Raw genomic sequence first — 24,625 nt, forward strand, 5'->3', positions numbered from 1 at the left:
TCACTACTTGGAACGACCCCAGTCCCCAATTGGTTCCACTTTTCAACGCTCTACTGTACTTCAAAAAGCTATAAATACTTAAAAATAAAATGCCATCTAGTAGTAAATATGTAAAACAAAAGTGTACAGAATAACCTACAGTAGTGTAGTGTCATCTATAAATGGAATGTTTTATAAGAATTGTACATTTTTAGATTGACGATGAATCATTGAGTGATTGTTGTCATTAATTATCCGCTTGACAATATATTGACAAATGATTACATAAGGGTTAACCGTCAAATATATAGGCTTGATGTTTGCCAGGATGAGCAAGGCATCTGTTGCCAACTGTACCATATGCCCTGTAGATTCAGATAGCTGATTTTCTCTGGATTGATAAGAGCTTCTTATATAGATGAGTATTTTTTAATGCCTCCCTCCATACCTGCATCCTGTAGAGGACCGTCTGTTCAACGGCTGAGTGATAGGTGAGCCTTGTTGAGCTTAGACCCAGGTTCCAAGTATTTCTAAATATATGGATCAGTCAATCTGATCTTTGCTGCAGCAATAGGGACCTTGTCAAAAGCAGCCTTCAGCATTTAAGCAGTAATATTGTCCAGTCCAGGTGACTTCCTGTTTGCCAATGAAGAGATTGCTAATTTGATTTAACTGTAATTTTATACAATCTGAAATTCACAAGAGTCTCTTACAATAGTATTCTGTAAAGTGAGGTTTGTATGAGGTTGCCATTGGCAGACACAACCTCTGAGCTGATAGTAAAATAGAATCAAGCCTCATTTCTCTGAATCTAATCTAACAATGAAAATGAAGACAGATGTCCTATCTATTTCTCCAAGGCTTTTTCAGTTGAACTTATTAAAGAGAATGACCAAAATGACAAGTAAAGAAGTTGTCTAAAGGATTGTTTGTGTCCTCGCCCAATAATTGATGGAGATATTTAAATGATGTAAGATGGAGCACAATTTCAGGTACCTGCTGATTGGCGAAGACTGTCACCATATGAACTCGCATAAATGCTGGTGTTTAAAGGATAGGAAGAATACTTTCCACACATTGGGGAAAGTAGCTCTTTCATCACACAATTCAAATCATCTCTACCAATCAGTGGGTAATGACACCTATAAACCAGATCATTTAAAATCACGGAGTTATATTTTGATCTTTAGCCTAAAAATGTCCATTAAAAGTGGATGAAACATTTGCTTCACAAGAGATTGACAATTTTGCTGGTTTTTAGGTTATTGAGTTAGGTGTTCTTAATATAGTAGCCAGAATTCACTAGTCCATTCAAAAAATATCTGAGGTTCACAGATGTTCTCTCTCAGTTCAGATGCCAAATCAATGTATTTTTACCTTGTTTCAGCAGATCAGTTGCTGCAAATATAAGGGGATTATACTATATATAGTAATACAGGAACTCCTCACTTTACAACCGAGTTCCGTTCTGATGACTACATCATTAAGCAAATTGGTCAATAAGCGAGGAGCTTGCACCAGGAATATAGGATCGTTGTAAAATTATACAAATTATGCAACAAACTTGAAATTTATTCATAAAAAACTATTATAGTACACTATTAGCCTATTATAGTACTATAAGACTATTATAGTATGTGCAAGCCTATTATGGTACGCTTAGTGTGCATGTCACCATTCGCCACTGACCAACACTCAAGCTGAGGAAGGGGATTCCCCAAATTGCAGATCGAAACTCAATTGGTCGTACGTGCGAGTGGTCATTAAGCAGATAGGTCATAAAGTGAGGAGTACCTGTATTGACTTGACTATTACTGTATATCAATATTGTGGACAAAATTTCAATTGTAAAGTATATAAGCCAGATTTTTATTAAACTTGTAAAAATATATCTACCTTTCAATAAATCTAAAATACGAATCTAAAGCTTCTTATTTTCTTTTATAATCCATGGCTTTGCTTTACACAAAAAAATCCAAGATTTGTTACTCATAGAGAAAATGAAACTAAAATTAAACATAATGTGAAAATCTACATCGAAATAATGATTAAAAATGAATTTTATATTATCTTTGTATTTATTTTTTGCAAATAAAGTCTATAAAACAGCAACTATGATGAAATAAATACAACAATGACTGCAACGAAATAAATCAGCAACTATAAAGTACATAATAATGGAAAGACAGTTGTCTGCAGATCCTGAAAAATAATCCATAGTAACGGGAGTTTGTTATAAATGAGTCCATTACAACAAATGAGTTTTCTTATAATTTTCCTATACTTCTGGCTTGACTGACATCAGCCATATGTAATAACATGACATCTGTTATATCAAGTTTTTACTGTATAATGTTTATGGTACTGTATATAGAATATGTATTAGAGTTTCTCTAACGAGATCCTGGCTGTTTTTTAACCCGGGAAATCCCACAAATTTCTTAAAAATTTGCTTTTTTCTTATTTTGTGTTAAGGTTGAGAAAATTTTGCAAATAGGAGGTATAATGAACTCAAACTGTCAGAATACATTTGTATTTATTAATTTTAAGTCTGCTTATTAGTTTTAAATTTTTGCTTGTTATGGCATGTCAATAATCAATGTGTAACCTATTTGTGGCAGGATTCTGAAAATTCTTTACTTGTCAGAACCTGTAATATCTTGAATAATTGCACTGATGCTGTCTTAATTTTTAACCATGCCCCGTAACTTCAATAACAGCATTACACCAGGTTATGTAAATTGGGCAAGGATACAAATGAGTATGAAGTATGCAAGTATACAGTTTTCTTCATTAACCTGATTATTAAAGCCAAACAAACTGCCAAATTATCAGGCTATAAGCTTGATGCCGCTATTAAAGCAGCAAAGGTAGACAAAGCAGGAATACTAGACAGCAAAAGTACTTAATCACATACTCTGAACCAATTACAGTGTGTAGATAATGAAAACAAACAAAAATGAACATTTTCGAACTTCTTTCAAGGTCTTCATCAAGTTTTTTAACAATTCCTTGATGGTTCTCTGTTTTGGAATAATTTGAACAAGAGTTCAAATATAATCTCTCTATACACCGGAATTTGTAATAATTAAAATAACCCTTCTAACCTTTTACCTGGTGTCATTCTATTTTTAGAATCGCGTCGTTCTATTTTCAGAATCGCAAACGTTTTCACAGCCCCTCCTGGGCTCTTCTTCAGGCTTCGTCGAATAGGCCGTTAACATTCGAATAAATATTCAATTTGAATTTCTTTTCGGAATATTACCACGTGCAGCAGCTGGATATTTGTACTGCGCATGCTCCATGTTCTTCCCTTTAAACACTGTTTTCTAGCAAAACCTGCCATGCGCTCGATAGGATCATTTCCTCTTTATAATTAATGCACGTGGTAATATTCCGAAAAGAAATTCAAATTGAATATTTATTCGAATGTTAACGGCCTATTCGACGAAGCCTAAAGAAGAGCCCAGGAGAGGCTGTGAAAACGTTTGCGATTCTGAAAATAGAACAACGCAATTCCAAAAATAGAACGACACCGGGTAAAAGGTTAGAAGGGTTATTTTAAGAGTTCAAATATATGTTCGAAAAAATTATTAAAGCCACATCGTGTCTACGCATTGTCACCCTACCAGAACTCAACAAACGGCTAAACCATGTTGTCAATCAACTCTTGCCAGGCATTGAGAAAACCATTTCCTCTTTAAAATTTATGCATGTAGATGTAAAACTGGATTTAAAAATGTGTGCAGCCTCCAACCATCTGAGGCGTTCCGTGGGGGGCATAGCAAGGATGAGCTTGGCCTGGTTAAAGTCTGCTACAATGTCTGGATCTGTTGCATAAGTAGAGAAGGTCTTGGTAGTTCTTGCATGACGTATATCAGCCAGATGTTCTTGAAATCTGATTCCCATGGATCACTTAGTTGACCCTATGTATATCAGGTCTCTATCATATCTGTTGTCCCTTATGGGAACACTAAATACGCCAGGGAGTCTTCGGGTTGGGAGGGTCCTTCCTATTATGTAGCATGTCAAAAATATTTGGGCAAACCTCCTGTGTGTGAGACACATCCGACATTTCCTGGTAACTTTGGTGCATAAGGATCTTCAGTACAGGTTAAAGGTGATGGGAACCCATTCTATATCATTGGATAGGTTATCGCTCAGCAGGTCAACTCTGGGGATGTGTCCTGAGTGCATTTGCTAATAACATTCCATCAGCCAATGTGTAATGTTATGATAACAGTGTGCTGCAGCTACACACACTATAAATGCTAGTTCGGCATTGAGGGTCTGGAAGAATGTGTAAAGGGTCTTCTGATTAAGGTCTTGTATGCCGCAATCTTGTAAGAAAATGGATTACACAACCCCACTGGTATTAACGATGACATGGACCCCAGTTTATGATATACCAAGGTGTGGATACCAGACCCGTCCACTCTAATATTTACGTCCAAGAAGTGCACCTCCAAGGGGCAAGACTGTTTTACTTCCAGGATCAACCCATAGGGATTATTGTTAGTAGTATTGACAATGCTATCAAATCCAGAACTGTCTTTCAAAAAATAATGATGTCATCAATATACCTCCTATGCAACAGGATGTTGGGGAGGAACTGAAGAACTTGTTCTCCAACTGTCATACTACCATTTCACAAAGGTCTACAGTACCCTCTATGTTTGATGTTGGTGTGCAGTTTTTAGGCTGCAAGGCTGTAGTCCTCTAAAGGGTCTAAAAGAAAACCTGAATGTAGCAATAATTGAGTGCTACCACGAATAGCTAAATTTAGAAGTTAGTGCCAAATGGCTGTTAGTAGGAAGACTTACTTGATACTAATAAAACTGAATGCAATTGTGAATCTTAATACTACTTAACAGCTAGACAACAGCGCGAAAAGCAAACGAACACAATGATAAACTAGACCAGACAAATGAACAAGATGCCAAATTTTTTATTTATTTATTTTTTTTAAACATTAACTTACTCACTAACTAAACTAATCTATTATAACCTAGGACAAACCTAACCAGATGACTAAAGCTAACAAACTCTAATCTAATTTAACCTAACCTATCATAACCTAACCAGAAACCAAGCTAAGAGTCCCTAATCTAACTTACAACTAGAACTAACAAAAATTTAGACTGTAAAAGAAGACAGAAAATAAGAATCAACTTCAGCATCAACACTCACTAATAGACTTTAATACCATAAAAGAACATAGCACAAGAGCATCAAAATGGAATGCATTTTACTCACCTGAAGCAAAAATCCGGCGGGATCCAGTTAGGTCTTTCCTATCAATTGGTGTTTCCTAACAAAAATTTTCATAAGAATTAAATTTCATTCTCAGTTGTTTCAGGAAAATCAAAAGACTTGCAATCTTTTGAAAACATATTATAATAGAAATAAACACAAACTTAAAATAAATACAATGTTGAAATAAAACAAACCTTTATTCTGCAGAATTATTTATTAAAATCAAATGTTGTCAATCTGTCTACAGACTATACTCTCAGATGGTTTGTAAAACAGGTTGAAAACATTTGTTTCATACATAATTCTTTCGGCTAAAATTTTTTTATTCTTCTAAAACTTAAATCAGACATTTGGTAAACTTTTTGAACAAGAATTTAATAGTCAAATTATAATTTAGAATTATGTATATACACACCTGAGAGTTGACAGTTTGGATCCGAGTACTTTTCTGGGTTGGAAATTTCCCACCATCTCGATGCATGATGGGTGATCGACAAGGTGAGGATCTCCCTGCAAAATAAGAATTTCCCTGAGGTAATTCTAACTTACTTTTAATAAATCATTACCCTTACAATTAACTTTGTAAAGAATGTACAGATTATAATTCTTAATATAACTACTGAAAATAATTTACTACAATTTAAATGTAATACAAAAGTATATACAAAATAATGTTATAAAAATAGTAAACTTATTAGAATAAATTAAATGCAATATGATTAAGAAATTACATTTATAATTAGAAAAATATTTGCTTTTGTAGATTCTAATAGTTTTTTTTATTTATTAATCAATCAAACTGATATAAAGGTCATTAATATAAAAATTTTACTACTGAAATTATCATTAAGAAAGTTTTACATTCAATGAATAAGTAAATAAATAAAGATGACAATAAACTAATATATTCCTATACAATTTTACTCTCATTACATAAATTATTATTATTCTATTATGAAATCATATTAATTATCTTATCTTAATTTAAAATTCATTATGTAAATAATGAAAATATGCTAAAGGAAGGAATTAATATATTTTGCCACATTAAACCCAATTCATTGCATATTTCAATAATGTTTTACTATGCTATATTTATAGTTTCCTCATACCATATTTTCTCGGAATGTGCGACATGCCGCATATAACCGGGGGGAGACCAGCATGCTGGTTACCCAGGGTTTTCAGCATGCCAGTTAAACTGCGACTAAAACATAAAATTAATCAGATCTAACAAGACTAGTTGTTAATTAAATGTTAAAGAAAACATTCTTCTGAGTACAATAAAATAACAACATTGGAATTTGACTGATTTATAAAATCAGAAAGAGTTTTTGTTTACAGGACACTATAACAATTAACGACTTATTGACATTAGTAGTAATAGTAGTTGTAGTAAGTGTGGGCAGCACTGACCATAAAAATAATACCTTTCTCTCAAATTTCACACAAAGTGGATGTTAATAAGTGTGAGATAATTTACAGCCAGTTTCTGAAATTTGGTATGTTTATTTTTGTTTTTGAATCCATTCAAAAGTCCAAAAATAAACATAAAAGAAGCTCTTTCCACATTTCACAAGTATTTTACATCATTAGAAGACAAAATAAAAAAATTAAACATATAATTGCAGTTTTGATGTAATGCCAACAGTTTCACAGTTTTAGAATAAAAAGTCATTAATAGACTTTAATACTAAGTCACTAATAGACTAGAGATGGATGTAACCTCACTTAAACTGGCATGCCTGCATTCCCCGGGATAAACCAGCATGCTGATTTTTACCATACAGAAGTATCTGATTTCATGGTCAACCTGGATAGACCGACATGTCAGAAAATCTGTGAAAATACGGTGTATGTATATATACACACACACAGTTTCATATATTTACACTGATCCACATGTATATGTATATATACACACTGATCCACATGTATATGTATATATACACACTGATCCACATGTATATGTATATATACACACTGATCCACATGTTAGTGAAAAATTGGAACTGAGTAATCCTTCATGAACATCAAATTCCCAAACTTTGAGTTCCATTTTCAATGTTAAATTTGTAATTCATTCCAAGACTATGTATTACTGCTGTTTTAAAAGATTTTCTTTTCTGAAAATCTTTTCTGAAAATGAATGGTTTTATTAAATAAATATATTATGCAATGGTTTGTAGTGATGCAAAAAACATTTTATTTAAAGGAAAAGAAAAAAATAAATAAAATAGTTACATAACTTACTGACAGACACTATACGAATGATTAAGTGCAGGAATTTTTTAGCATTGCACCTGATCAAACATCCAGTTTGAGCAGGCACTAACTCCACTTTACAGTGGTACATAATCTCCCATTTACCAAAAGTCTGAAATCTTTCAAGAGTTGAAATTTTCCCATCACAAATGATTGAATTCCCAAACACTGACATTCATGAACATCAAGGGTGTATTGTATATACAAAGTCCATCCAGAAAGTTCAACAACTTTTTAAATTACACACCAACCAATAACTAATTCTAAATGCAACGTGCACAGGTCTCTACCAGCAAGTTTTTTGTACTATCTTCCAAAAAACAGTTTGTTCTATCTTCATTTGTTGTTGTTATGTTATGTTCATTTGCATACATGCATTGATTGCATTTTGTGATTTTCTTTCCATGAATGCAATTGAACAAAGAGTCCCAGAACAGACTAAGTCTAATAAAAATTTTGTGAAAAATATCACTGGGGATGAGCCATGGGTCTATGGGTACAATGTAGAAACAAAACATCAGTCATCATAGCATGTGGAAAGATTTACTGAGAGCCAAAAAGGTGCAACAAGTTCAGTTGAATGTGGAGATCTTGCTCACTGTTTTGTTCAATTCTGATGGTGTCATTCAACAGGAATTTCATCCAGAAGGGAAGACAGTAAACAAGGAATACCAACTGAAGGTGATGAAATGTCTTTGTGAAGCAGTGAGGAAGAAAAGACCAACTGCTTAGAGAGAACAACATTGTGGCAATACTCCCATCCACACAACACTGCTGATAAGAGTTTTTGGCCGAGAACGCAATGCCACTTGTTCTTCAATCTCCAAATTCACTGAACTAAACTCCAACAAACTTCCTTTTGTTCCCAAATTAAAATCTGCTCTCAAATGTTGCCATTTTGAACCCATCGATGTCATTAAGGAAAATTTGCTAGCAGAGCTGTGCACCATCCCAAAAGAAGTGTTTCAGGAAGTGTTCTTTACGTGACAGAAATGTTGAATTCAGTACATAGACTCGGGAGGGGACAGACTACTTCGAAGACAACAAAACTGGCTAGCTTGTAGGTAAATGCAAACAACTTCTATTTGAAAAGTTCAGGAACTTTCCAGACAGACCTTGTATACATATTCGGGAAATATAATGCTTCATAATTAAGTTCCAGACTTTGCGAATTTTACAGAAATCATGTTTAAATAATATTAAAAATTTTATCATTCTAAATGTTTTGATCACATACTGCATATTAGAAGATATAAAATTACAACTTATAAAATACAATGCGTACTCATATAGTATGAAGCATTTCTAAAACTACTACACAGCCTTGTTGGCAGACAGTTTGGGAAAACTATGCTTAGAAGCATTATAGTAATTTATAACTAACTTAATTTATTTATTCTGTCTAATAAAATAACTAATATACAAAAATAATAACAATCGTGTGTTGCTTAATGTCTACAATGTGTAAAATATAAAATTATATGCACATTGTCTGGTAAAGCAGCTTTACTACAGCCGATAAGCAAATTAATGGCAGAGCCTGTTTCAAATGAAATGGCTATGTCATCGGCTTGCTTAACCAATTGTATTAAAGACACTTTACTAGACAACATGCCCTATGCAAATACCATATTGTATATGTACTTTTTATTTTTTTATTTTATTTATTATTTTTTTTTTAATGCAGAAAAGGCCTCTTCCCGCTCAGAGAGAACTAAGAGGTCCAGGGAAGCCTAGGTATAGTTGGTACATGAGAATCATTGTGATGGCACAAAGAAGGGACAGCGAGTGAAGCGACATACCCTATTCTAATGTTAGAGTTAGAACAGAGCATACGACACCCACATAAACACATATATATAACTAGAAACATATACACACATCTAAATATCACAAGTATACGAAAACATATATTACAAAGATAGACCCTGTAGAAACACTAAATAGCCCAGCCAGGAACAGTGACAGTATGCCACAGCCAGCAGAAAGAGTTTTATTGGGGACCGTAATAACTAGCACACTGAATAAAGCAATCCTTTAGTAAGTTAAAACCCTCAACGTCCTCTACTAAAGCATGGAGAGGAGCTGGCCAGACCTGCAACTGGTCACAAAGGAAGGTGATCAATTTTCTTCGACAGATATCAAAAAGGCTACAGTCATACAAGATATGCTCAATAGTGTCCAGAACCTGGCAACCACAGTTACAATTTGGGTTATTTATGATCTTGAATCTATAAAGATAGCTATTTAGTTTACCATGCTGCGTTAATAAAGTCATAGTGAAATGGTCATGATACTCCCAATTAATTTTAATCCTGTGACTGACAGTAGGAAAGAAGCTATGTGTTACGGCACCATTTGTGTCTGCTTGCCATCTGGAGTCCCACAGCTGAATTGAACTCTGTCAAAGAATATGCTTAGCATGTCCTAAAGGAAGAATAGAATAGTCTATATTACTATTTAAATGTGCACTAGTAGCCAGGAGGTCAGCCAAGGCATTCCCAGGGCAAGCAGAGTGTGCCTTAATCCAAGAGGCCTTAGTGTTGTACAAGGCAATGCACTTTTTGAATAAGTTGTAGATGTCTAAACTTAGCTTGGTGGATATCTTAGGCTTTTTTAAACAAGCCAATGCAGTCTGCAAATCAATGCAAAGTAACACATGGTTCAGCTTATTATTAATTATGTAATTTAAATCATGCCAGACAGCTAAAATTTCAGCCTGAACAATGGAACAATCTTGATGTAACTTAAAGTCTAAACAATGCAAAACTTGCATGCCTGACAGGAAAGCCACAGCTGCCCCCGTGCCGCGCTCGGACCTCAACCCATCAGTGAATATCTTAAGTGGATGGTGGTCAGCATAATCGATCAATGCACCTTCATGTGAATATGCAGGGTGAGGAAGCTGCTCCACACTAGCATGGATAGCATACTGAACACAATAATTATTAAGGTGCAATGTACTGTACTGTACCTTCCTCTTAATGTTAAAATAATCATAATGCTCTCTAAGCAGAAGATCCAATGGTAATTTGTTAGCTAAAAGTAAAGCAGTTTCTCTTGAAATAGTCCTATATCCCTTAATTATTTTAATACAAATACACCGTTGAAACTTTAGAAGCATATCCCTATTCTTTTGGTACATGAGAGCGTCCCCCCAGACCCCTACAGCATATCCCAGATACAGTATACAGCTCCCTCACAAATAACATGTAAAGTCTTAGAAGCAAGTCCCCATCGTAGGGTTGCTATTCTATTTAACATATGTAGCAGTTTCTCAGCCTTCCCCAACTGCACACGGATATGGGGCAACCAGCTATGCTTGTCATGTAATGTAACCCCCAGGTATTTAATTGAATTTACATACTCTAAGACTTTCCCATTTAAAGTCAAACGTGGTTTACTAATCATACGCTTCCTCATTACAAATTGCAATTTAGTCTTGTCAGTATTAAATTTTAATTTAGTTTCATTAGCCCAATTTTGAAGACTGGCTAGTATGGAACTAGCTTTCTTTTTAAGAGAATAAATATTTTTGTCAGTCACCGTCACAAGCAGGTCGTTGGCAAAGGCAAAGAGTTCACTACCGGCGGGAAGCTTGATCCTAAAAACAGTGTTCATTAAAATATTCCACAGGGCTGGGCCAGAAGCAGAACCCTGAGGAACACCCAGCAAAACATCCCTAGTGATACTACAGTATTATACCTTAAAGATACCTTCCTGTCCTGAAAGTAACTTACCACAAGATCTTACAGATTCTTTGGTACTTCGGCAGTCCGAAGTTCGCGTAGAATGAAGATGGGCCAGGCAATGTCAAATGCCGAGGAAATGTCCAGAGAGATTACAATGCATATTTTTTTGTTACTTAAGGCATGCTGCATAATATCCCTAACTTTAATCAGGGGGTCAACAGTACTCATCTGAGGAGTGAAGCCAAATTGGTTTTTATTTAGGAATTTTTTTAAGATTTAAGTGGTAATTTATTCTATTGATCATTAATTTTTCTAAAATTTTACCTAATACAGGGAGCAAACTAATTGGCCTAAAGGATTTCGAATTATCCAGAGTTTTGCTTGGTTTCGGAATGAGTTTCACCACTGCATGCTTCCATGCTGTGGGGAAGATACCAACAGCTAAACACATATTGTAAATATTAACAAGGGAGTCGGGCGAGGTGCTAAAGGCATTTTTTATGATCTCCACATTCAACCCATCCTGACCAGGCACCGCCTTATTCTTTTGAGTCAAAATGATTTCTTTAATTTCCGAATGAACAAAGGGCAGATCATCACCCATATGGTAAGGTTGCTGAATACAGTTCCTTATATCTCTGTGAGAATCACTATAATACTGATAATGATCAGTATTATCAGTATGAAAGAAATGATTTAAGAGCATATTGGCAATTTCTCTGTCATCGTACAGAGTCTTGCCTTGTACATTTTTGATAGTTAAATTGGAAGAACTAGTAATAAAGCTCTTCTTTAATAACTTATAAATGCGACCCCATGGATCAATGTTGCCCTTGTCTGTACAGAATCTCTTCCAGGATTCAGTTTTTAAAGATTTAATTAAATTTTGATAGCTCCGTCTAGCTTCTAGATATCGCTTCTTAAAATCTGTACAATCTGGACCACAAGATCGCTGAAACCTATGCCTTAACCTATTAACACTTGCTCTGGAGACCGTCAATTTACGACTCCACCAGGGAACAGAGTGCCTATACCATTTTTTGAGTGGAATACTTTTGTCAGCAGCTTTTTGAATAATTTCTATGTATTTTTGAATAATGTATTCCACTGGATGATTGTGATGAATTAAATTATTACTCTCTGGAATATTTTCAGAGAATGTTTCGCTAAAACTGCTCCAGTCAGCTTTATGGACATTGTAGTTTTTACTAAATGGCTCGCTAGTTTCTTGAGTCCTAGCTGTACATAATTCAACGTCAAATAATATATACCTATGGCCTGAAAGTGATTCAACTAGCGAAACTCTCCAATTTTTGATATTAATGCTACCTTTAGTTAAGGTCAAATCAATATAGCTTTCTCCCTGGTGGGAAAAGAATGTAGGCGGTCCCCCTAAATTATGAATGACTAAATCTAAATCGTATATTAGTTCTAGTATTCTCACTCCTCTTGGATTTTGAAGTCTGTCAAACCAGACAGGCAACCTACCATTTGCATCAGTGCCAATCACATAAGGAAATTTAAAGGCAGAGAAAAGCCTATGAATGGCCAGAATCTGTTCATCAATATCACCAGATGGTTTTAAATAAGTAGAGTTTACAATAAAGTTAGAAGTATTTGTACTAATTAAAACAGTGGTAGAAAACTCATTCGATAGCTCCTCGATAAGAGGACAAGATGCTTTTATTAAATACCAGCACTGAAGAGGCCAAACCTAGGCTATAGCAATTGATCCACCCCGAATACCCAGTATCCAAGAGGAAGCATACGAATCTTGAATCAATGCTATATCAATCTTGTGGTCTAAGGCAAACTTAATTAAGTGATCTACAGCAGTAGAGCAGTGGTCGAGGTTAATCTGCACTATTTTTAGCTCCATTATTGCTTAGTGCTGTCAGTACTTAGTTTAATGTAATAGTTTAACACAGGGCAGCGACGGCTACGGGCCCCATGCCTGGGATCCACACGGTCTGCATCCTGGCTGCACCTCTTATTGTAATGCAGGCAGTTGATACACAGCATTTCGTGAGGTTCCACATTACATTCTCTTGAGCAATGATTTGCTTCTGCACATTCAGTACAGCGAAGTTCACTGTGGCACATTTTAGTAGTATGCCTGTATTCCAACACTTGCCACATCTTTTGTAGTAGTGAAAAGTATATACTTTCCTCTTCCTCCAGCCCATGTATAGAGTGTCACCCACCTCCACAAACATTCTCCTGAGCTCAGGGGTGATGACAAACACCCACGACTGTATACCCCTCTTCCCTGCCCAGGAAGAAGACATGCTTAATATGGTTCTCAATGAGCATGTGAGCATTTTGTTTTAGGATGTATTCTTTCATCTTCTCTTCACTGATCTCCCAAGAAACCTCTGGGATAATAATTCTTGGGTCCCTTAGACTGGGAGCTCTTACTTTTACATCTCCCCTGCTCTTTAGAGTGTTTAGCAACTTAACTGCTCCTTCTTTATTGTTGCAGTTTATAGCAAACCCTTTTTTGATTTTGCGGACACCCGCTACACCTATGCCCAAATTCGTGATGTCCACCTCCTCCTCAATTTTTCCAATAATTTCCTCGCTGTCAGCATTCTCATCTGGATAAACCAGTACAACTTTATCGTTAGCAGGACGTGAGGGCCTCCTCACAACGTCCACATAAGTACATTTGTTTCTTGTGGGACTTAAATTCCTCAAACCGTGGCCATTTTTTTTTTTTTTTTTTTTTCATTAGGAAAAATCATCATTTCCCCATTACGGGGATCAGAATACCCCTCTGTTCCGCATTAGCACTGCAGAGGGCTTCCCATCTTTTATTAGCATTAACCTTTATGCCATACAACAAATAAGACAAGTAAACAAAACAAAAGTATATACAATGTTTACATTGATGCGTTTTCAGTTGAACAAACACCGAGAGGTGGCCTCACACCACCAGAGCCACAGGGGAGGCTTACCCCAGTGACTTAGGTCCGTTTAAAAATGGCGTTAATAAGCCTTGAGAATTCCGGGTAGGTAGATTTAGTCCGGGTAACGTTGTAGAGGTCAAAGGTATGACTTGGCTTTTCATGATAAAAGACACATTCCAGCTCCTGCCGCAGAGCGGCGAATTTGTGGCAATTAAAGATGAGGTGTAAAACAGTTTGCTGATCTTCCCCGCAATCGCACTCGTCTGTAGGGCTCCTATTAATCCTATGAAGGTAGGAGTTACAGAAAGCGTGCCCAGAGAGCACTTGAGTAAGGGTGAAGCCTGTGGGCATCCACCATAGGTCTTCCAGCCTTTCCTTGATGTTCGGCAGGATGTTATGAGTATGCCTGCCTTTGGTGGACTCGGTCCACCTAAGCTGCCACCTATTCCTCATTCCCTCTGCTATTTGCCTTTTTATATAAGTGGCTGGTAACACTGTGTAGTCTGTGTTATTCTTGTTAATTGCTGCCTTAGCAAGCTCATCCGCCCTTTCGTTGCCTATCAGGCCAACGTGGGCTCTGACCCACCTGAATTTGATGGTTCCACATCCTCCACAGCTTTTAATAATATTCTTGATTTCCATCGCAAGATGGTTGCTGTCTTTAAATTGCTTTAATGCATCTATAGCACTCCTGCTATCTGAACACATGGTTACATCCTCGTCACTCATCTTATCGCTATAATACTTGACTGCCATTTTAAGAGCCAACAGCTCGGCCTGAAATACACTGCATCTTCCGTCAAGCTTATATTGTCGGTTGGTCAGCTCTTTTTCGTGTTTGAACACTACGAAGGCTGCCCCGACTCCTTCATCCGTCTTGGATCCATCTGTATACACTTCTATATTCTCGTGTCCGTTCTCTGTTGATTCCATTATAGTTATTCGATCTGGTGGGCTGGGAAGGTCGGTGAGAGCCGGCTTGAAACCATAGGTGCCGGCATCAAACCTGAGATCCCCAACACTGATGGCATCCCCTCTCCTGACCCGATAGCGTTGGGCCTTTTCATGTAGCACAAGGTCAATTGGTAGGAATCCACATATCACCAGGAGAGCCTCTGTAGAGACAGTCCGAAAGGCTTTGGCCATACGTAAAGCAGCATGCCTCTGGGCGGCCAATAAGGTCCGTTTGTTCCTTACCTTGTCTGCTGCTATATGCCATGCATTCGCAGCGTAAGTTATCTTGGGAATAAAGACGGCATTGTAAAGTTCTTTGATGGCTGCTGAGTCTAACCCCCAGTCAGCTTTGGCCACCCTGGCAAGGTGATTGAAGAGTAAGTCGCTTCTGGTCTTGACCATAGTGATGTGACTTGTCCAATTCAGATTCTTGTCCAGAACCACCCCTAAGTATTTCATGGATTGAACTATTTTAATCGAGTCATTATTCATTTTTATATTCGGGACTCTCTTATAAAGGTCCGTTTCTCTCGGCCTATGAAACACTATGCCTTGCGTCTTCTTTGAATTGAATTCGAGCTTATAATTATGCCCAACTTCCGTAACTTTTTCAAGCAGGGTTGTTCCAACTATCTCTATCTCCCTTCTGGAATTGGCACCAAATAGAAGCACCGTATCGTCAGCATAGGCGTATTCTGTCACTCCTTTGTCAACCCTCAAGAACCCATCATACAAGACGTTCCAGAAGAAGGGGCCTGAGTTCGACCCCTGTGGGCATCCCCTATTGACCTTCCGAGTAATCTGGACATTGCCGTGTGTGTAACTGACGTTCCGGTCATTAAAGTAATTCCTCACAAGATTGTAGAGGTTTTTCGGACAGCGCAATTGCCTTAAATGCAAGAAGATCTGCGCCCACCAGGCGTGGTCAAACGCCCCTCTAATGTCCAAACTTAGGAGGCAACAATACTTGTATGCTTTAATAGTGTCTTTGACATCGGTAACGACTGAACAGATGACATCTTCAGTAGATTTGCCCGGTAGGAATCCGTATTGTTTTGGGCTAAACCCCTTTTCATGCAGGACTTGGTAAGTTAGCCTTTGGACGATAAGGTAGTCCAAAACCTTTCCCATCACGGGAAGGAGGCTGATTGGCCTGTAACTGCCCGCCTCGTCACTCGCCTTTCCTTCTCCTTTAGGTATTATAATCAGTTTTCCCTGTTTCCAGCGTTCTGGAAAAACGCCATGTTCAAGACATGCGTTGTAAAGCGTGACCAAGGTGTCTGGTATCATCGTCCAAATCTTCTGCACAATCTCACTAGTCAGATTATCCACGCCAGGGGCCTTGCCCCTCTTTAAATGACGCACTCCATCTTCCACTTCTGCAAAGGAGAACGGAGGCCCATTCTCTGCCTGATAACTCTCTTCAATGGTTTCCCTGACCTTCCTATGCTCTGGACGGTCAGAGTCAGGATCATCGACCGGAAAAAACCGGTCCATGAGGGCATTGATAGTGCTCTCAGTATCCATCGTAAACTCGCCGTTGGCATTGAGGCTCCGAAGAATGTTTGTTGTTTTAAGCTTTCCTGTGCAACTTCTATATAAATAACTCCATGGCCTGTTGGAACTAGAAGTACAAAAGTCCTTCCAGGAGGCAAGCTTTGTGCTCAGGATAGCTGCCTTATATTTCTTCTCGTGTTCTCGATAAAGAGTATATTTCCTTTGCCGTTCATTCTGGTCCCTTGCCCTTTGATAACGCCGCCTGAGGCAGTTGTTCTTAGACCTTAAAGCCGAGAGCTCAGGGGTCCACCAGGGGACAGCCCTGTCCCGTTTTTTCTTCCTTGGAATTGTCTCACAGCAAATATCCTCGAGGACATTAATAAAAGTACTGATTTTATATTCTGCAACTGTACTGTCCTGAATCTCATCCAGCCTAAGGGCCTCAACCGTTTCCCTAAGCTTTGATTCAAGGGTGGCCCAGTCGGCCCTTTTAACATCGTATTTCAGGACACCTTCTTCAGTCTCTCCCGTAATTCCAATCTTGTAAAAGATATAAGAATGATCACTAAGACTAGCGTGTGTTGACACACTCCAGTCCGTAACCTGCCCAAGCGACCTGCCGTTACAGCAAGTGATATCCACCCAGCTTTGCCCTATGGCGGCATCAAACGTGGGGAGGGAACTGGGGTCATTAATAACGTACAGCCCTTTGGCGCTGACGAACTGTAAGAATTCATCGGCCCGGTCATCGTTATCGGGGTCGCCCCACAGTTGGGAGTGGGCGTTAATGTCCCCTCCTATTATGATCCTTTCTCCTCGAAACTGCCCAACGATATTATCCAATGGGGCAAGAATCTCCTCAAGATTTTCGGTTATTTGGCAGTAGATGCTGACCAGAACATACTGGTTGGAACCAGTGCCTATAGTGGCGCAGGCCACCCTACGAGTGCTGAGGTTCCCGTGATAGAAAACTGGGATCCTGGCGTTCCTAACCACTATGGCGGCTAGTGGAGAGGGCTCGTGCAAAAGCACGTATTGCTTCCGAACACAACCAATTGAACCCCTAAAACAGTAGGGTTCCTGAATAATAGCAACATCCACTCGTTCCATCGTTTTACATAAAGCTGCCATGGCCCCTTTAGACTTCTGAAGATTAACTTGTAAGACAGTCATTCCATTTTCTTGATTAATGACGGGACTATTGTCCATAATCGATCTTTGTCATTATCATTTTTCTGATTCTCATTATTGATGGGCAGCTCTTGTCGCATGAATTATGGTTAAAGTTACTTCCCTTTTCTTTTTTGCAGTTAACACACTCCTTAATAGTCTTTTTGTTTGGACACTCACGATATGTATGGTCTTGGCCGCACTGACTACATACCCGTTTTCCTTCTCGGGCAATCCTTGGCGAAATGCCCGAGACGACAACATTTAAAACATTGTATAACAGACACGAAGTCGTCGACCCCGCATCTGATCCACTGTATATTCACTTTCTTGAATTTTTTAAGAATATTCCTGTAAACTGGGGTAACTTCAAGTACCCAGTTTGTTCTGGGCTTGTCTCTCCCCCCAGTGGGAACTTTGCTATGACTTCTGCTTTGTATTGCTTGATATCGTTATGAACTGCGGCTATTCCTTCATTTTGGTGGTAAATGCTTTCTATTACTTCTTCCTTGGTGTAATCCTTGGGGACGCCATATATTATCACTCGTGGCTTCCTCTTGGTGGGCTCTGATATTTTAAGCCCGACCCCTTCTATTTCCTTCCTTAGTTTGACTTTCTCCTCTGTGCTACCCACTTCAATAGCCACTCCGCCTTTCTTCAACTTTCTCACGGCCTGAATACCTATCCCAAGACGTTTGGGGTCAATTTTCTGCTTCAGCTTCTTCTTCGTCTCTTCGGGGTCATCCCCCTCTGCTTCTGGTTCAACGAAAATGACTTCGTTAGTAGACACCGCTTTCTTACTAGTCACAACTTGTGAATAGAGCGGTCTGGTTGGCTGCATAATGCTTTCTATTTTATCGTTAAGTTCTTTAATCTGGACTTGCAGATCTTTTCTCTCTCCCTTCCGAAAGAAATCTATGATATCTCCTACTACACCAATTATATAGTCGTAATGTTTTCTCGTTCCCATGCGAGATCCTCCATTTTTAGTCAGGTACTTTCCTAACTCACGTTGGAGTCTTTCAGCGGCTGCAAACCTGTCCCCATCGGGACCCAACACCACCTCCCCTTCCTCCTTGCCAGCAGAGGAACTTTCCTCACTACAGCTGTCTTCAGGTTTTGGCCTATTAGCCATAGAAGAGCCTTTAAAAAGGCAAAAGAAATGCCTGCTTTTAGCTTCACTCTAACGAGCTACTGACAGGACGCACCTCGAGAAGGTAGCAGACTTTCCCAAAAAGTCAGTACGTGTGAACTACAGGTAAGCAAAAGGCTCGCAAACAAACGCTCCAAAAGAAAAATCGTGACATTATTACCTGTGGCACTTAAATTCCTCAAACCGTGGCCATTATTAACAGGTTGCTGGAGGGAGTTAATGTGGAGTTTTTGCTGTTGGATGACATTATTAAAGCTTTTCTCGAGCTCCTGCATCAGACTGCCTACACCAGCCAGACTCTGTATGGCTTTATCTTTGAGATCCGTCCACATGTTGCGGGTTGCCTCTAAACATTCTTTGATGATGGACAGCTTCTTCTTTATTTCCTCTCCTAGCCCCATGATAATATCTTGAGACTCAGCCATGTTAACACAAATCAGCAAAACTTCTTAACAGAATAAGCAGACAATTGGGATGTCAAGAAAAATCCAGAAAAAATGCTTGAACTAGAGTTTGCCGAATGGCTTGGCAGCATGGTCGGCTAGATAAAGACAGACAGCTGGACGACGCCGAAAGGAAAATAGATACACCGACAAACACCGACCTAATCTCCTCCACTGTATATGTACTTTGCAAAGCTACAAGTGTATGGTTACTTTGAGTACCTGTATTGACTAAATAGCCAAGATACTGAACACACACAGTATTAATTAAAGTGTTTATTTTGCAACTGTGCAACAAATGAAAAATAATGGCACATTCCTGTTATATAATATTTATTTTAAATTTGGAGAAATCTGCAAACTTTAAATTTTAGGATTAGCATCACATTATGTAACAGTGCATGAGACTGAATGCTCTGGCAGTACCATCCAATTTCATGTATCACACATTTCTTGAATGTTTTAGATATAAAAAAATTTCTAATAATGTGAATTGAGGTCTAAATACAAAAGAACAAATTCCTCTCAACACATTGACAATTAATGTTAGGGCATGAAACTTGTTCAGATGCTTACAATAGAAAAAAGGACCAGACTACACAGATCAAGTTTGGTGCTAGTTCTTGATGGTTCAAGTGCAAATAATCTCTGAAGTTGTAACTTAGATCTTAGCCTACATATTATAGGTTATACAGATTTAGACTGAGATTTAAATTTACAGCTGTTCTTTCTAGATCCAAAAATGTCCTAATGGTACAGATGCTACACAAACAAAAGTAGAGAGTCAGTCAATAGTTTGTCCCTGAACTTGGTATGAGAACCAACATGAAACGATTGCATTTCTTGCAGAAGTATGGGCAATTTGTTAAATGCTGAGAACTCAGAATTAATGGGACTAATCATTAAGACAAAAAAAATTAAGTTTATTCACTTCTCAACTACTTGCTTTTGGTAGTACTGATAATAAAAAAACTGTACAAATGCAGCCTCTAAGGCATGAATAGCATGTCCTAACTATCTCCTCCTCTCATGTAGTCAAACTGACTAATTACTAAATTTAACAAGGTCCTATGCTCCAATTTGCTTCTACTTGTTGCCAGGAAGGTCACTCTCATCCAGTACGTTTGTAACCCACAGGGCATTGTCGTTCCTTGCTAGCTGCAACTCCACCTCTTCGAGGCCTACTTCCCCAGGGCTTTTATCCTTCCTGGGGTGACATTACAGTGTACCGCACCACCTGCTCATTTAATTTTCATGCACACTCATTTACATTTACACACAGAGTGCTAACAAAAAATATATAGTTTAGGTTCCTTACATAGTATAATAATAAATAAGAAAACTACTTCCTCCTGAGTGACTGAAGGCTCAAAAGCATCTATATATAAGTTTTGAACAGGTAAGTTCAAAAAGTCCCAGTACACAAATGCAGTGTTCGATGGTGGATTGGTCTAGTATCTGAAAAATAGATTCTCATGCAAAATCATATACTACACATCCACATCCAAATAATCCAGCTTTAAGTATTCAGGACCTGATAAATCTGGAACATAGAACATTTGTCTATTTCCAGGTTGAGCAGATTAGTACTAAAAGGTACTAAACTGTTCATGTAATGTGTCAATTGAATCTTGATCAAAACAATTGTTTTGATCAAGGTCGGTTGATTTTTTTCTCAGTTAAGAACTAAAAGCTTTTCTGGGAAATGCAAATCCTGTCTTTTGTAATGCAGATTGGTGGCCTCATATTAGAATTTCAAAACACAAGCCAAGTGAAGTTGTTCTTGGCTCTGGTTCTAACTTGGAATCTTCAATAGGAAATTTTTACTATATATTGGTAGATATATATTACCTTAATCCAAATTTGTGCAGATCACAAAGTATTCCACTGCACCAACAGCAATTATAGAACCTCAATATTAAAGAAAACAGACAGTAGGTGTTATCATCATATAAAAGCCTTGCAAATAGATGTTTCAAGATTTACTAAATTGTCTGTGGTAATATGGGTGTCAACTAGGGAGAAATTTGTCTCCACTAGATCAAACTTTCTAATTGAGGGCAAGAGAATTTAGAATATGGAACCTAATATTTAATTCAAGTACAATTGCTTAAATCAGTTAAATGCATTGATAGTACAGATTTGAATGTTTGTACCCAATAACTGTATTTTAATGCTGTGGCTGATCCTTGAGGGAATAATATGTAATTATTGATGCGGATGGTCTTCACAGGTATATCGCCATGCTTGAGATATTGCATTACTTTCCTTGAAGTTTACACAGTTCCCCAATTTGTTTGCCTTGTAAATTTTGAGTGTTTCCAAGGACCTGATGTGGTCCATCTGGAAGGATTTCTTTATAATGTTGGTGTTGTCCACCAACATTATAAAGAATGGTTCGGCCTCTACATCAGGATTGGTGGCATATGTTGCCAGGGCAGTGGTGTATCTTTTTTGGCGATGTCGTATTTGTGTTCTTTAATCCTTTTTTGTATAGACCAGTGTTACTCAACCTTTTTTTTTCCTTGGGCCATATACACATGATAGCTATTACACACAGGCCGCAACATAACGATTATAATAAAAAACTCACACTAAATTTCTAGGGTGAGTGAGAAATTATATGACTGTTGATATTGCAAACATTTTTTCACAATTTCATTTAAATTAGGCTTGTAACTGCTGCATGCTACTCGTAAAACGGCATCCAGGTGTGAATCAGTAAGCCGATTTCTATATATATATTATATATATATGTTCTTTGCATATTTCATTTTTGAGTATGACATTTCACACAGATACGTTAATGTGAACAACGTAAAATTTGAGCACATTTTTTTTACAGAAAGGATAAAAGGGACTTAGCAGTGTGGGCGAAGTGACTGAATCTATTTTTTGCCGCAAAAATTTCAAAATTTATATTTTGACTGCATTATTTACAGGTCACGTACGGACCACTCACAAAAGCTCAGCGGGCTGCAGGTTGAGTATCGTGGGTATAGACCAGGGGTGGGCAAATACTTTAAAGCGCGGGCCAAAATGAAATTTTCAAAATGTCTCCCGGGCCGGAGGACTATACCGCGTATGCTTTGCACAAGCGGATGTTTTGGATGGAGTTTTTTCCCTGCCCAATTTTTTTTTTTTTTGACAAAAACACTAAGTATCATTTCAATTTGAATAAAATATGTCACGTAATTTTTAAAGAAATATTATTATAAATAAATGGCTATTAGATAAACCAGTCAATGAAAGATTTTATTTTGTTACTTATTTATGTCTTAACGATACAAATTATTTTATATTGACACATAGTTATTACAATTTAACATTTATATTGCATTTCGTAAATATAATAGTAAATAGAATTCAAAAAAGAAAAGAAAAACATCAAACGTTAAAATAAATATTTAAAGTTAATGCGAAACGTGAAATCTCGAATGTTCATCTGACATTATTTCTTCAAAATTGGGTTCCAAATCACTTGTAGCAATCCTTAATACCGAGTGTAGATTTTCGTCAGTAATTTGTGATCGATATTTATTTTTCGTGGAAACCATTAAAGAAAAAGTTCTTTCACAAATATATGTCGAACCAAATAAAACAAGGTATTTTTGAACATAGTTCAAAAAATGTTTGAAATGTTCGTTATTCAAAGCGCCATAGAAAGCACTCAATTCGTTTGAGTGAAAATTTTCTTTTAGTAAATTATTTGATTGTAAGTCAATTAGTTCTAGTTGAATTTCAACAGGAGCTTCTTGCACATCGAAATTGAAAGGTTGGCTAATTAATGATAAAGGTTTTTCAATAGCTTTGAAATCTTGAAATCTTCTTTGGAATTCAGAATGCAGGTCTTGTGTTATTGCACTATATTTAAAAAAATCTGTATTTTTCAATGATTCTCGCCGTGCTTGCAATGAGGGGAAATGATTTAATAATTTATTATTAAAGTTTTCAGCAAATAAATTGAGTTTTGTCATAAATGCTTTGACGTTTGAGTGCATATTGAAAGCGAATTGGTTTTTCCCTTGTAGATTTATATTTAGTTCATTCAAATATTTTACGATATCTACTGAAAACGAGAAATCGTTTAGCCAAGCCTTATTTTGCAATTCAGGAAAATCATGTAGTTTTTCTTTTATCGACAAGAAGGATACTATTTCATCAAGCAAATATTGAAATCTGTCCAAAACTTTACCAATGCTAAGCCATCTCACTTCAGTGTAATAAGGAATTTCGTAGAAGTCACTTTCAATTTCTTTCAAAAATTCAACAAACTGTCGATGATTTACGGCACGTCCTCGGATAAAATTCACAACTTTGGTCACAACAGTAACGACGTGATTCAATTTCAAAACTTTTCTGCATAGCACTTCTTGATGAATAATGCAGTGCAAAAATAATATATCGTGTTCTGGTTGTAACTCTTTTACTTTGTCGCGAATTCGTTTAAGTAAGCCTACATTTTTCCCTGTTAAACTAGGACAACCATCCGTAGTGACGCTTACTATTTTATTCCAAGTTAAACTTACTTTAACTAAACACTCTTCAACAGCGAGAAAGAAGTCTTCACCAGTAGTTGTATCTTTCATTGGATGCACACTAAGAAGTTCCTCGCTAATTTCACATTTCTTGTTAATGCCGCGAATAAATATTAATAATTGACTTGTATCAGTAATATCGCAGGACTCATCTAAAGCCAGAGAACAATAGGTAAAATCAGCAATTTTTGTTCTTAGCTGGTCAAGTAAGTTTCCTGAAATATTTTCAATCCGTCGTACTATTGTTCTTCTCGAAAGGCTTACATTTTCAAAAATATGTTTCTTTTCAGGACAACATATCTCCGACACTTGTACCATGCATTGTTTAACAAATTCTGCTTCAGAAAACGGCTTACAGAACTTAGCAATTTTGTGTGCGACAACATAACTTGCTTTTGTGGTAGATTTCTCTATATTACTTTGTTTGGTAAAAATATTTTGTTTCTTATTCAAGTTTTTTGCTAAGTTTTCTGCTACAGTTTGAAGTTCTTTTAAAGAAAGTGATGCATATTTTGGATGTTTTGTTGTAAAGTGCCTGTTTAAATTGTATTCTTTGAAAACAGCAATTGTTTCCTGACAAACTAAACAAATTGCTTTCTTATTAATGTTTGTAAAAAGATATTTTACCGTCCAAGCTTCATTGAAGTTTCTGCATTCCAAATCAACTTTTCTTTTTTTAGATTGACTCATTTTACAAAGGTCTACAAATAAATAATTTAATTAATACAATAAAATAAAACCAATGTTTTAAAATTTTACTTACAAAAAG

At 37.0% G+C, this 24,625-nt stretch overlaps 2 protein-coding genes across 6 annotated transcripts in view; both read right to left on the reverse strand.

Annotated features, from left to right (window-relative positions):
* The window catches only part of LOC136980485 (uro-adherence factor A-like), a 147,246-nt gene that overhangs the window by 107,041 nt on the left and 15,580 nt on the right, over nucleotides 1–24,625 (reverse strand). For all 5 annotated transcript variants that reach the window (XM_067276605.1, XM_067276604.1, XM_067276607.1 and 2 more), the window contains exons 2-3: nucleotides 5,651–5,745; nucleotides 5,236–5,290 (exon numbers count right to left, since the gene is read on the reverse strand). In XM_067276605.1, the coding sequence (XP_067132706.1) occupies nucleotides 5,236–5,290; nucleotides 5,651–5,716 (121 nt within the window). In that variant the 5' untranslated portion in view covers nucleotides 5,717–5,745. The remainder of the gene's footprint in view (nucleotides 1–5,235; nucleotides 5,291–5,650; nucleotides 5,746–24,625) is intronic.
* Nucleotides 22,732–24,546, reverse strand: LOC136980409 (general transcription factor II-I repeat domain-containing protein 2B-like). Its single transcript, XM_067276515.1, has one exon. It carries the CDS (start codon nucleotides 24,544–24,546, stop codon nucleotides 22,732–22,734), a length of 1,815 nt encoding a protein of 604 aa, XP_067132616.1.

Source organism: Centruroides vittatus, unplaced genomic scaffold (genome assembly GCF_030686945.1).
Source record: "Centruroides vittatus isolate TY-2023 unplaced genomic scaffold, ASM3068694v2 contig_7, whole genome shotgun sequence".
In the NCBI taxonomy this organism is placed as follows: Eukaryota; Metazoa; Arthropoda; class Arachnida; order Scorpiones; family Buthidae; genus Centruroides; species Centruroides vittatus.